The sequence below is a fragment of the Sinohyriopsis cumingii genome, chromosome 11 (genome assembly GCF_028554795.1).
Source record: "Sinohyriopsis cumingii isolate HCF-2022 chromosome 11, ASM2855479v2, whole genome shotgun sequence".
Taxonomy (NCBI): domain Eukaryota; kingdom Metazoa; phylum Mollusca; class Bivalvia; order Unionida; family Unionidae; genus Sinohyriopsis; species Sinohyriopsis cumingii.
The window spans coordinates 89,255,515-89,271,002 of record NC_142971.1 but is presented as its reverse complement, the minus strand read 5'-3'; the positions used below and the strand labels follow the sequence as shown (position 1 = coordinate 89,271,002).

General features: G+C 33.9%; 2 protein-coding genes across 2 annotated transcripts in view; one reads left to right on the top strand and one right to left on the bottom strand.

The window, feature by feature from the left end:
- Positions 1–3,711, bottom strand: part of LOC149788946 (rab GDP dissociation inhibitor alpha-like) — a 34,965-nt gene extending 31,254 nt beyond the window's left edge. The window contains exon 1 of the mRNA XM_089975091.1: positions 3,582–3,711. Coding sequence (XP_089831217.1) covers positions 3,582–3,626 — 45 coding nt within the window. The 5' untranslated portion in view covers positions 3,627–3,711. The remainder of the gene's footprint in view (positions 1–3,581) is intronic.
- A 172-nt stretch (positions 3,712–3,883) lies between these two features.
- Positions 3,884–15,488, top strand: part of LOC149788944 (E3 ubiquitin-protein ligase RNF123-like) — a 173,108-nt gene continuing 161,503 nt past the window's right edge. The window contains exons 1-3 of the mRNA XM_089975088.1: positions 3,884–3,968; positions 10,874–10,945; positions 14,069–14,233. Coding sequence (XP_089831214.1) covers positions 14,143–14,233 — 91 coding nt within the window. The 5' untranslated portion in view covers positions 3,884–3,968; positions 10,874–10,945; positions 14,069–14,142. The remainder of the gene's footprint in view (positions 3,969–10,873; positions 10,946–14,068; positions 14,234–15,488) is intronic.

Sequence of the window (15,488 nt, the reverse complement as noted above, 5' to 3'; positions counted from 1 at the left end):
AAATTGTTAAAGCTAAGTTAAAAATTCAAATCACATTCACACACGTCTAAATCCAGCACTGGACGAAATAATTACTATCACACAACAGTTTTTTCTTCTTCAGTAAATAGAACGTGAAAATTAAACATTATTCAAGTAAATTTCAGATGTTTTTAAACAACTACAACAGTACTATAGTATAAAAAAATTAAAAGAATAAAATTGTCACCAATTAGCTTAAATGAATGATCACTGTGAAATTTTCTCTGCAAACAAAATCGCATCTCCATTTCCGCCAAAGAAACTCGGCCTGTTAACACCTGACATTCCTCTACTGTATATGTAAAGTTCAATTACCATGATTAAATTACAAGGAATAAAACAAAATATACCATGCAGTATATGTGGCCCTAAAGAACTAATTCTGAATAAATATTTTGTTCAGCAAACAGTGTTACATGCATTAAGACTTAAACCTGAAGTCCATGGCATTGTAAGTAACAACAAAATAGGCATCGTTTATTTTGGCAATCAATTGCTGGTGCTTTCATATACACACACAGTCGAACATGGTTTCTTTGAAGTATGTCCGAATGGCAGTCGTTTTCACAAGATCAATGCAAGGATAAGGAGTATGTTCATTAGTCACACCGGCTTTATTGTTTGTGTACTTAAATCAAAACTTTCGCTATTTTGCAATTTAGCCAGAGCTGACCAGAATATGCAAAATGAGCTTGTCCTGGGGGAATAATAAGGCGTATCACATGGAGAAAAGGTACGTCCCATGGGCGCTCGCACATTGGGGCAAGGGGTTGGGTCAATAGTCCCCCACCCCCCAGTTTCTATTGTCAGCCATTTAATGTGAAACTTTGACCTCTTTTCTTTTAATCGCTGCTATTTAAACTGCCCAAGGAATAGTTTTATATCAGTTCCAATCATTACAGATTACCGTTTATACATACTACATGTATACAATGATTTTTTTTAAAATTTGTAATTTTTATAAGATTACTGAAAATTGTGTTTTCTTGAAACATGACAGGTTAGAATATTATTTTTGGCAAAGCCTCCATTTGATTAAAATCAAATCTAAATTTCACCTTGGACAGTAGTGATTTGATTTAGATTGTGCCGTGTTAAGGCATGTATATCAACATCTTGAAAATACATTTACTAATTTCACCAGCACGATCAAAGTTTCCTCAGGCAAACAATTTTTGTTTCGACAAGCCTGACGGGCACCTCACTTTGAATACAAGATGGGCCGGAACTAAAACCAGAGGGGCCCAGGGTGTTGGGCTATCATATTTGTTTTTAGCACTGCTGGTGTAGATAAAAGATCTGTGAATTGATTGTTGCATTTTGTGGTCACTTACTCGGCCTTCTGCCTATTTTCGTAACTCGCACGTTTAACACTTTTCCTAGGATTTAAAATATTCAATGTTACGTCTGGAACAGCGCCAACTTTTAGTCTAGGCCTAGCATTTGCGTATCCTTGAGCTGCCATTTTTTCAGAATCCCTCTCGTAACAGTTCTTTGAGAAATGTAACGAGCACATATTGCTGTATGGTGTTGCTTTGAAATCAACTTGTTTGTAATAATGTATCCATTCTTTCATTATGCCTTTATCTTTCGGAAAAGAAAAAAAATGTTGTCCACAGGCTTTTCTTAATGTTCTATTACACCTGTAAGCAACGCAAAACGGTATTGTCTTTTACTCTGGCAACTCCTACTTGGGCTGCTGGAGTCGCTACTATGACGTCACATCCCGAAAGTAACCAAATAGGCGCGGAAATTTTGCATACGAGGTCACGGAAATTCAGCTCCTAGAAGATAGGCCAATATTTTAATATTGGCATTACGGTCGCAGATGATACTTCAGAATAAGGTTTTCTGCTATAGTACTTTTATTATTATTCTATATTTCCATTGGTTTCTGGTCTCCTTTAATATATGGTATGGATGCGAGGACTCAATAAGTTGCAGAATATCAATAAAATTTATAATCCAGCTTGTTTGTCAGTAACACCCGAAATATATTTAGTGAGTTCCAGGATCTCGTGGAACATTTATGTAAGGCACATGGCCTTCCTACCTGGTAGATGGCAAAAGAATACAAGACTATATCCAATTCAAGCACGTCCTAAAGCAAATGAGACATGCCACAAAAAGTTGTACGTGTTGACATTTGGAAGAATAGTGACATTTTAACTCATTTTGCCGTGCTTAGTATATATTTTTTTAAAAACTGTTCCTATGCTGCTTGTGAAAGGCATTTTAGGAAAGAACAGACTTAAAACCATAGCCTGGTCAAGTTTGTAACACAAAACATCAAACAAGTTAATCAGAATAACAGAAGAGGGTCATGTAGTTGTCAATTTTGATGCCAAACAATTTTTCAAGTAAAAGAATAAGAAAATGTAAAGAAACTAACTTGTTTGAAAACTAGTTTACAGATAGCAGTTTCTTTTAAAAAAAATGGAGAATTACTAAACATTTATTGTTTTTAGTTTGACATTACTATAAATGTATAAAAATTCAATACTGGTTAGGTAATAAAATGATTTTATATTCATTGAAACTAAGAATAGATACCTTTCTGCATCATAATAGGTTATGACTCCTTAGTTTTCAACCTTATCTCAAGGTTGCCATCAGAAGAATGAAGCTAATGAGTCATAACCTATTATGCTACAGAAAGGTATCTATTCTTAGTTTCAATTAATGCAAATATCCATTCTTGAATGATTATATAATCTGCAATTTCCTTTCAAAACTTCTGAAAGTAAGATACCCTTGAGTTAATGCCCATAACCATTCCAGTCTGATACTGCCATTACCCACACAAAAAATACAAAAGGACTGCAAGTGAAAGTTTTGGGCCAGGAAGCCAGTACAGTACAATTTGATTTTGGATATCTGATTCAATAATGAGAGTTCATTACAAAGTAACTAGGGGCCTTGAACAGAATTCTGGTGTGATTATGCTACACTCACATTCTTCTATATTGTACATTCACATTCTTCAATAATGTACAGCTGGCAAAGAAGAAGACATAAATCAATATGCATAAACTTGTTCTGTTCTTCTTGCCGCAGCTGTGACAGCCACTGCTAAACCCCATCAAATGTGTGCTCCGTCAAAACATTCCTTTATCAAATGTTGGCAAATTTAAAAGGTAATATTAAACTGGCAAGTTTTTGGCTATCAAATAGCCACGATATCTAAAATACTTTTGGATCACCACGCCATTCTAATGAACTGTGAGTGGCTAATCAGAGATGGTAGGCGGAACCTGTTATCGATCAGTTACAGCATAAATAAGCAATATCAAAATTCGCATATCAATTGCCTTTGCTGACCATTTTCATTTTAAAGCAATTTACAAAATTATGTTAGAAACCGACAAAGATATCATTCGATCATTACATGACTGACAAATAAGAATGTAAAGTAACCGTTGTACCCTTTGTAAAATTATTATATATAGATACGTCAGAGAGAAAAAATGAGCTGAATCAATTCAGTACCGCCACTTCATCAAATCGCCTAAATAAATGGTTTTCATGTACTCAATGAATATAAAGAGACACATTTTCACCTTCAAACCAGTACCAAGAACAACAGCATCATATTCTTCATCCATTGTTATTAATCCTAAATCTAGGAAGTGCCCTGTACGTCTATATTAGCCGGTATGATACGAAACTGGCCCCCACTTATGGCGGATTAATATTGATGACGTCAGATAGTCACAATATTGTCTCTGTGATTAATACATTTGAAACCGTTAAATTTAGATTTTTAAAGATTTCTCATGTTTATTTCTTTTACTAATTGTTTAACTGCATGTTATAAATTGTCAAGCAAATTAATCACAGAATTATTTTTATTTTGCGGAGTAGTTTCCTTTATTTTGCAGATGTTCTTAGGTCGTTTCCGGTGGAAACTGAAGTATACAGATTATGACAGTCAATTGGATGTAATGGTAAATAAGCTTTGCTTTCACCCTTAATGCATTTGCACAAAGTTTTTGCTTGTTTTCAGATGATAACTTGTGTAAAAAGAAACAAATAATGCATACAAGTGGGCAGTATACGGCGAATATGGGCTGATCTTTCTTTAAGATGTTAAGCTGCCAACACTGCCTTTACTTAGTATAGTTGTTTGTTTTGGTTTTGTTTGTGCGTTTTCAGATGTATAGTTTTATACCAAATAAATAATTGGAATATTTTGTAAGCATGTAATTATTTCAGCCATCAATAATTCGTTTACTGGGTACTGTTTTGTACAGATTATCAAAAGCTAGCCAAGCCAGCATAATTTAATTCTTTAAAGTATTGAGGAGTTTTGGTTAGGTTCTTTGTGCTGTAATGCTGCTACTCTTAGCTGATGGGAAATTATTAGATATTACCTACTGTAAATATAGAGATTAATAAATATATACATATTATATAATTTAATTAAGACAAACAAAACTTATTGGAGGAATTAACTCAGTAATCTTTGTTGAAACAGGTGGATTACATTTTAATTGTTAAAGAAAAGCAACAACTCACAGTAGACAAAGTTTGGTCTGCCTGTAGAAGAGAAAAACATTATTTGCTACTTATTTATGCTAGAAAAAGGATCTTAAAGGAAAAACCTAAATCAATGTAGAATTATAAATATGGAATGAAAGTAGTTGATTGAGCTGCTAAAAATTTACCATATGCAGTCTAACGTAAGATCATAAGGTGAAAGGTACAATTAGGGATATTTATCTGTGCATTCAGTTACATTTACACAAGATGAAAATCATATGTTAGATGAACAGGAGCAAAGGACTGCAGTTTATTAGTTATAAAATTGTTTGAAAATATGGCCTCATCTGCCTGTATACTATATCCCCACCATTAACTTATCATATCACTTGAATTTTGATGTATGATAACATATCTTTCTGATAATGTGTAACATGCCATCTTAAGACCAGTATCTTTATTCACTAGTCTATATCTGAAGTATATCTGTTTTTTAAAACAGTAATCTATATCAGTATGGTGCATTATTTTCTCTGGAATAGAGAGAAAGAATGTAAATTCTGAAAGTAAACTGTCAAGTCTCACTTTCTCAAAGTTGCTTTCTTATAAAATGATTCATACTACTACTAGTATAATTTTTCAATAATAGCATTCAGTGGCATCATATATGTAATGATGATTGGAATAGTGCCATCATAATATAATATAATTGTCTTTTTCATATGCTTCCTGCAGTTGTATTCTGCCATGACATTTATGTAAAAACAAAGAATTATTTTCTGCATCATAAGGCATAGTACTTGTAATGAACTTTTAAAGGTTTCAGTCACATTCATTCTTTATTACTTGTTCTTTCTCCTTCACAAATTTGTTATTTTTCAATTGGTGAGTGGACAGTTACACATCTGTATTATCTGGGGTAGAAAAATCAATTGCCTAGGACAACTTAACATTAATGCATTGCAGATTTTTTTTTAAACAGATTCAAAGTCCAGTTAGGCAACCAGAAAATGTTATTAGCATATTATCATTAAAAAATTTTAATGACAAACATTTGATGCATATATTGTCCCTCATAGTACATGTACCCATAGCAAGGTACCAGACTAATTCCATAATTGAGTGTTGGGTTATTGTTAATGGTAAGAGCCATTATTATCTACTGGTGTTGGCTATTCATTACCTGATTAAATACTCACAGTCCATTCTACTAGCCCTGAGGGTAAACCTTACTAGAAACAAGACTTGAGACCGTCTTTAGTCGCTATATAACCACATAGTATTGGTTTATTTTACCTTCGGTTTGACACACTGAAAAACTGTCATCAGGTATCAGAGGTCTCGCTAGGATTTTAAAACTGGGAGTCTAGGATTCTCATTTTTTTAAAAGTAGGAGTCCCACCATCAAAAGTTGCAGTCTCTTCTACGGAATCAATACAGATGTGAGTGCATCTATTTTTAGATGGAGAGGTTTTCCTAATGTAATCACTCACTCTACTATAGCTTCACTACAACAGTCCATTGACAGGATTGAAAATTTATGGTTTATTTATTTGTCTACATCCTTGTAGTAATTTTAGGCAAAAGTTAAATAGTATCTGATTTGCTGTTTTTTCCCCGTATTTTCGCAAATACGTGTCAAGTCGGAAAATAGCTTAGACCTTAAAGCGCATCTCACGAATTCCACAATATAGCATTGTCCTATACGTTTCTGACCTACATAATTTGCAGTTTAAAGTTAACTCTTTAATAAAATAATACCTTGGCTTTGCATTCAATGATTTGTATATTTTTCTGAAAATATTTGCCCGATGGTTTACTAAAACAGACAACCTAATAAACTGGTACATCCCAGACTTAGCAAAGTCCGCCATTATTTCCCGTAAAGCCTACTGGTTCACTTACAGTTTCAAACTAATTTTATGATGAAATATTGTTTAAGAGGCAGTTAATATATATCCAGATCACCGATTCTGATCTTAAAACACATGTTTGTATGTTTTATCATCAAAGGATATCATGCAGGAAATTGGTAGTTGCTACCTTACTCGGAAAAGGGTTAATGGTCAATCAGCTATCAAAACTAGGCCTAGCTACTGATCTATTGATGAATACATTTTGCTACAGCACTAGAGGTACTGTAACCGGGCTAAAGCTCGGGGCATTTAAAAAAAGAATGGTCAGTCAATGTACCTCTTAAATAGCTGTTGTTCGTCCATCAAAGTGATACTGAATTTTGTTAATCCAAGTAAGGACTTATTCCAAACACTAAGCTTGGCATCACACACTTTCTTACATGTAGCTGGTGTCCTATCCGAACTATCAATTCTAGCAGCTTTAGCACTCTTCTGAATCTCATTACAATCTTAGTAAGTTTGCCGTTTAACCCCAATACATTCAGAACTGAAAACAATAACGAAAGCTAAAGTTGTTTATTTGATGTACTTTTATAAATGACCACATGTACATCTCCAGGTCTTTCTGACTCCAAATTCAATCACTGTAAATATCAGTACAATATCCCACATGGCCGCCTGTCAAAGCCTTTGACCTTGCTGCCCTGCTATTGCATCATGTTCTTTTTTATGTACTCTTATAATGGCAACATGTACATGTATGTACATCAAGGGGTATTTCAGTCAGTGAATTCTGTCATTGTAAATATCAGCATAGCTAACTGATCAACACATTTTCCCACAAACTAGGTGGCTTTAGCAGGACTGTCAAGTCTTTGAATTTTGCCGCACACCTATTACATGCATATGGAGGACTCCCGCCTCAGTGATTTTCTGCATCCCAGATAAAAAATTGGCATCCAAATACGCGTAATTATGCATTTCCAAGATCTCTGAGTATTACACTTTCTCATTCATCTGTTGAAGAAATAGAGACTTGCACTAGAACATGCAACACAGGAATAGAAAATTCAATTACCTGGAAAATCCAGAATGAGCAAAACTTTATGCTAGGCAACTTTTTTCCAATGTAAAAGCCCAGTCAGGCAGTGCGACAGATATTTTAAAGATCATGATGTTAAAAACTAGAATGGAATTTAATTTGTTTCCAAGCATTCAGCACAAATGTTTGATTGTTAAATTGTCCTCTGAGTACCTTTAGTAAGGTTCTTGTCTTGTATCTCCATATAATATACCTGCTGAATGTTGGTTGATTTTTATTGGTAGGAAACCACACTGATCCACATGTCCGATTAAGTAATCAGAATCCTTACTACAACCTTTAAAGACACTTGATCAGTGAATTCCCATGTTGTGTCAGTGCACCAAGATGTGGAAGTGGTATCTTTCATCTTTGACCTGATGCATTCAGTGCCATTGATCTAGTACATGTAGTACACTTTTTCATTGGACATTGAATGATATGGGTACTTGCTGTAGAGCATGTTTCACTTGTTTTTGTTGGCAAACTTTAGCTAAAAGAATATAGCAAGCATAAAGATTTGAATTATTTGTAATTGTTATTGCATACCATATTGGCTTGTAGGATAATGTCTAAACAAAAATCCCATGTAGAAAGTTTATGTTTACTTTCAAGTTTAGACACGGGAATATTAGCATCAAATTAATAATAATGTGAGCCATAATGATTAGTGGTGGCTTATTGCCATAAAGATGCCAAGTCTAGTTACCCATCAATACCTTTCTAGGTTTGTGGACTGATTTATCAGGCTACAAAACATCATCCAAAATAGGAAATTGTTTGATTATCATTTATTAGCTGATTTCAAGCAGATGAAATAAATGTCAACATATGTGACACTTTCCCAGAGGTCTCACTAGAATTTTAAAACCAGGAGTCCAGGACTCCTAACTTGGTAAAAAAATCGGAGTCCCACTAGCAGAAGTTGGCAGTCCCCTCCCAGAAACACATTGAAGTGGCTAAATGTCCATTAAAATGCCTGGAATAAATGGACAAAACTTTGTCCGTTTTATTTTTTGTAATCATTTATTATTCTATAAAAAAAATATGTATTAAAATTGATATCATGTACAAATATCATATTCTGTAACTACAATATAGTTCACTTTTGTCTGTGTCGCATTTCACAAAATTTTCTGATGCTTAGCTTTGGATCATATTCCTCCACACTGTTCCTTTTCTTTGACATTTGTGTTAAGGTCTCATGTTTTATTTTGGTGAAATAAAATAAAATAGAGACAAACAGTCATACATATAATTATATTGTTATAAAGGATATACAATATATCAATTTAAGTTATACAATTTTATATAGTGCATTAGCATTAAGTCCATTCGGATACAGAGTATCTAACTTATAAATCCAATAAGTTTCTTTTATGAGTCTATTCATGTCACCATGCACAATATCTATTGGCATGAAAGAAAAATCAAGTAGAGAGTGATTATTGGTGTTAAAGTGTGTTGAAACATTAGAGGAAAACTGAGGATCTCTATAATTTTTGATATGCAAGCAATGATTATTCATTCTCTTAGAAACTTGTTGTAGTGTTTGTCCAACATATTGCATGCTTCATTTTTTACAGGTTATTAAATAAATCACATCAGTTGATATGCAGTTGGTGTTATCGCGTAGAGAAAATACCTCTTTTGTATCAGCACTACTGAAAGAAGTACTTTCTCTTATGTTTGCACATTGAGAGCACTGGTGTTTGTTACATTTAGATGATGAAAAGTGTATTTTTTTATTTTCTGTCTGTTTAGTTCTGATTAAAAAATCTTGCAAATTCTTGGGTCTTCTATAAGCAAGAATTGGTTTAATTTTGAAAAGTGATTTGACGCTAGTTTTATTGGATAAATTTAGGAGACTATAATATATATTAATTATACGACCTAAATTGGGTAATGAAGGATTATATTGTATTGTGAAAGGAATTACATCTCTCTCTATTTTACATTCTGCTGTGTTTAAAGTCTCATGTTGAGTAAGATTACGGGCTTTGTTCAGTGCAGAATCAGTATGTATGTAGGATAATATTGCATGTATGTTTTATTCTGGACATTCCTTTTGTCTTGATTTTGTTCTGCACACTGAAGCCTCTTGCATGCCATGGATGTCACTGGTAACACCAACACAATCACAGCTAGGACTGCAGAGTCTGGAAGTCTCTGTACTCTTGAACTAGAGTTGTACAAGCTTCTGTCATTGTGCAGTTCAATGATTTTATGACTATCTAGCAAGTAGGTGGTCTCAAGATGTCTCATGCCTAGAAAACGTGGAACTTTGCAGATTAGAAGAACCAGTAGTTGCCATTGAGTTTAATTTTCAACATTCTTTACACCTCTGTCATATAACTTGTTTTTCAATCAGAATGAATTTTGTAAATCCAAGGAAAGTTTTTATTTCAGACATTAAGCCAGGGATCACACACTTTCTTACACTTGGCTACTGTTCCATCCAAACTATCAGTTATAGCAACTTTAGCAGAGTTCTGAATCTCATTAAAATTTTCATCAGTTTTCCATTTAACCCCAAAATACTTATCCAGATTTGCACATGGCATTTTGTCCAAGTCTCAACATGTCTTGATTTTGAGGTCGCATGCAATATTTATATGGCTACCATCAGAAATGAACACAATAACAGGGATCATGCTGGGCTTTGCCAGTGTTGCAAATTGTGGTTTTGTTTCCTAATTAGCATCAAAATATACAATCTGGAGAAATTTTTGGTGGCAATATTTTTGGCTGTTAAAAACTGTATATAATTTTGGCTTTGGAGTGAAAAAATTCAAAGGCGCCATTACAGGTCCCTGCAAACTTGGATATAAAAATACACTGGAATTTATTGTTACATAAACAAATCCTTGTTTCATATTGACAAACCACCTCAACAGTACATTGTTATATCATAATCCGCTTACCCTGGTGTCTGGCCTTGGTACTGTATGCTGTAATATGACCAAAATAGCCATGCAGCTGACTAACTACAATTAACCACCTCTTAACGTGAGAACGGGAAATGACTACAGTCAATCAGAAGACAGCAATTTAAAAAAAATATATAAAAATATAGTTTTCCTGCAACTTTAAAGAAAACTGATTACTTTTGAAGCACTGATATATACCAAGCAAATAAAAAAATATATGTTTGAATGTTCTACAATTATTTGATGTTGCTGTAGCAATAACAAATGGATATTTGTTTGGTACTTCAAAAAAAGCCTTTAGCGGCGCCTTCAATAACACGTGCACCTTCATCAAAGCAAGCCAACGACCTTTGATCAAAGGAAGTCAGCAACAAACTTAAATAAAATTATTGGTTCATTTTTCATAGTAATTAGAACATATTTATTGTGCCGTGAAACATTCCTGTTTGCAACAAAAACGTATGTATGGAGGACTCATGCGTGGGTGTTTTTCTGCTTTCCAGATAAAAAAATTGCAACCAAATATGCGTAACTAAGCGTTTCCGAGATCTCTGTTTCCACTAGCAGGACTTATGGTGAGTTACAATTATTGTACATTATTTGTACAGATGACAGAAGTTAAATGATTTGAGTGCAGCAGTTTAGGTGTAATTTACTGGGCAACCATACTTTCAAAGTTGGTTACCTGGGGACAACCAAAGCTTTTCACATTTATCTACCCCTGTAACAGTTGGATAACCTTAGATACAAAATATGGTAAGTTTATTTAATTAAAACAGTCATGAGTGTTATTTTATACTATATTGGTTTAATGGCTAAACACAAATCCCACAGGGAAACTTAAAGTTCCCAGAATGTTTAGACAGGATGAACAGTATCAGATTAACAGTAACATGTAGCATAATGATGTAAACTTGGATAAAGATGAAGAATGGATATATTTCTAGTCAATATTGGCAGAATACTAGAAAGCTGACAGACAAGATACTGTGAGAAAAAGGAAATTGTTGTTATTTTTTATTTGCTGATCTCAAATAGATCAAGTATATGCGCAGACTTGTGTGATACTTTATGGTAGAACTGTTGGATTTGGATTTTTGTGGATTTTTTCAAAATGTAGCTTTAAAAATTTTTCAGTCATATTGCTACGATGTCTGTAGTGTGACATTTTATAGTGTTGCCTAGCACTGGGGCATCATGCTGCAGACATGTAGCATTATGTCCCACTCAATCACATTATCCTGACACCAGGCCAACCAGTCCTAACACTAACCTCTTAATGCTGAGCGCCAAGCGAGGCAGCTGTTAGCACCATTTTTGTAAGTCTTTGGTATGACTCGGTTGGGGATTGAACTCATGACTTCCTGCATCCGAGGCAGACACTCTAACCACTAGGCCACCAGAGCTGTGGTGCAGAACTGTAAATGAGTTACAATAATTATGTCCACATAGAACTAACTATATAAGTTGTTGGATAATTTTGATTGCAGCAGTCTTGTGGGCAATTGCAGTAATTTATTGGGCAAACACAATTATGTGCTGGGTAGCCAGATTTTCAAAGGGACAGCCATGGACTTTTTGTGTTTTTTTTTGTACCCTGTAACCAGATTTTCAAAGGGACAGCCATAGATTTCTTTTGGCTTTTTTTGTACGCCTGTATATTTGTTTTTGTTTGGTACCTGTAATTTGGACCTTTTATGCTGCATATTCTCCACCTGAAAACCATTTGACACTCACCAGTACCTATGTCATCAAGTGCCTGGACAAAGTTCTGAGAGTTTTTTGTATGATATGCAATTTAACAGAGTAAATTAAACTTAAATTTATTAGTCAATTACAAAAATTGGAAATGTTCCCAATTCCAATTATTTTGTAGACTTTACAAAACTAGATGAAATACTGTCTGTTAACTATACTTGCAAAAACTGCAGGATTATGGTTGCAGGCTGATGGAAACAAAATTGTTCATCTTTCCATGTGGGTTAGGGTTGATTGTACATGGAAGGAGTACAAAAAAATAACTTTAGTACGTTTCATAAAGTTTTTTTAATATAAAAATATCAGTAATCAGTCTGATAATCAAGATTATTCTTAAATCTCAGTGGGTAAGTTTATACATGCATACACCTGACCATATGGATGGACAGTATCACAGTTTTCCTCCACTTCCTTGAAAGGATGAGGATAGCTATACCCATCTTGCATGTATGCATATAATTGTGCATTAAATTTATTTTCTCCCTACACATTAGCTGTTTTAAAATTCAAGACTTAGTAGTCCAAATATTTTTGGAATAAATATTTAAAAACCACAGCAATTAGGCATGTCATTGTATTTAAAAATACAAAGTATGAAATAAATTCCTCTTGATACAGAAATATAACAGTAAGCTAATATTATGTACGTTAGTGGTAATTTAGTTTTCAAATGCACAGATGCATTAAATAAAAATTTCATTAAATGGCAGTGAAAAACAAGTCATAAATACACAAAACTACATACATGTTTTCTTTTGAGACTGCAGAAAGAAGAAGTTTTATACGATGCAGATTGCACTGAGGCCATGAGACTGAGACATGATTATAAACCATAATAAACAAGTTCTTCCCTCGACTTAGAAAAAAACCCACAAACATGGTTTTGTATTTATCACACAACCCATCTTTGCCTCTTCCAAATAATTTTAGCTGTACTGTACAAATGAAATTCACAAGGAATTGGGATTTATTAAAGACTGATTTACAGTGTAAAAAAAAATGCAGACTTCAAAGAAGACTCCTAAGTACATGTAGTTCCATTCTGGGTGTGTTATATGGAAATGATGATTGAACAGCTGTGTTCACTGAGGCTTTGGATAAAGATTTAAAATTAAAATTTTGTTGGGACTTGTTTGAAAGGGATGTGATTCATTTGTGGAATCTTGATGTACTTATATGATAATCAACGCTCACACAGGTTTATACTATTTCCCACACATTTTCTCCTGATGGCCACATGAAAGCTTGTTAGCAACTGATAACATGATATACTTCACTTAAAAGTATAATGATTATATTTTTAACATAGCTAATATAAATTTGACAACTTGTGAAAGAATATTATGAAATGGGTTTTATGAGTTCTATTGGTCATAGACTAAAAGAGTTATGGGATGGCCAGTTTGTCATCTGTTGTTTGATAGTTATCCATCTGCTAGTACAGGCTTTTATAGCTACTCCTAAACTACTTGGAGGATTGCCATGAAACCTTTAGGTACATATTCAGCCATAAGGTCTTATTGGTCCTAAATGAAAATTGTACCACTTTTGAATTTAGTAGGGCTGCCATAGTAGCTAATTTTGAAAATATATTTGCTTAAGAAGATAGGAGATGGTTTCCACATTCAGCAGTTTAAAAAAAGAAATCTTATCATGTATTCCTTGAAATTTGATTTGGATAATAGAACATGTATTCCTCTGAGGGACTCTTTTATAGTAAATTCTTAATTTTATTATCAATTATGTCATATGACCAACAGATTAATTTCAAAAGACTTAATGAAAATGTTTGCATAATGTATAATGATTTACACTATCCAAATGTTGTTATACATCCCAGACTTGAAGCCTAATTTGTAATCCTGTATTATACATACAGAACCTGTTATAAAAATCAAAAGCAGTGACCCAGATTTTCATTTTCATTTCTTTACTTGCAGCAAATGATATGGTGCTACCATAGTAACTTTGCTTTCATTTGGAGCAAAATTTAAATTTATACTGAAAACAAGCCATGGGTGATAGGTATAAAGGGAAGGACATCACTCCAGATTCTGGAACTGACCCTAGACCGAATAGCAGAGTCAAAGTTGTCTCCTATGAGGGTAAGATTATTCCTTCATATGATGTCACTTCTGTGACATTTTTCTTTATTCTTCATATTATATCCATTTTCAAAAATGAAGTATTTAAAAATAGAGATGGAAATTGGGGATTAATAATTTGCTTAAGAATATTGTATATAGGATTATAGAAATTGGGTTTTACTTGGACAGAACATATCAGAAAGGACTGTTAATGGTAATTATCTTGTATCAAAGTAAACCAGAGATAACAGGTAAAATTCCAGTGTATTTTATCTTTTTTAAATCTGTAGTTTAGTTTAACATGATTATTTATTGTTAAAAGAAAATCAAAGCCTCTTTGAATAAAACTGAATTAAAATTGTCAAATGGACACTACTTAAAAAAACAGCCCCACTTTTTATAAAAAGTTAAGTAAGCAGGATCATGGCTGAATTTGAAATCATAGGCCTATACTGATCTTTTCCTTTGGAGAGTAGTCAAGGAAGATAACATTTGTATAAAAAATAACTATACATTACTTGCTGTTATAACATTACTGTCACTTTTCCTGTCCAATTTACCAGTCCAAGGTGAAAATTCTAATAGGCGGTCTGGAACAAATACAGCACCATCCCAGTTAAATGTATTAGTCACTTCCATTCATTTAGGATATTGTCTGTCTTATCCATGGGTTTCCTTGGTAGTACATGTAACATGCATGTTTGTGCACTCTAGATTATTATTAATCTGAGTGTCTTTGCCGTAATTATGCTCAGTACTATCCAATTTTGTAGTGCAGTTTTCATTTTATTGCCAGACCTTACATTTTAGTTTATTACATGTGTCCCATTTTTTGTCATTTTATTGAAATTTGATTGTATCTTTTGTACATGCTAGTTGAGGTGCATTACCATTGGGATCTCTGTTGTCATTGTCTTGCATTCCAGTGAGGGTACTTGAACTTATGGAACTTGTTGCACATTAGCCACCTTTTTTGGAAGTCTCCTTTAACCTTTAATTGAGGAGTCTTTATAACTGGTTACAGAGACTCCTGGAGGCCTCACTCTCACTGGCACTATCAGCTGAGCTGTTCCTCCTATGTATGGATGCTGCATTGCAAAAACCTGTTGTGGGTGGCCCCATTGGACATGGAATCCTTTTTTGGCAGGTTAATGCCTTTGGTAGACTCAGGCTGTGACAGATCAGCAGCACCAGACATTGCCTACGGTAACAGACCTATTTGATTTCATGAAGTGCCCTTTGCCTGAGAGATCAGTGAGTTTCCATTCCAAAA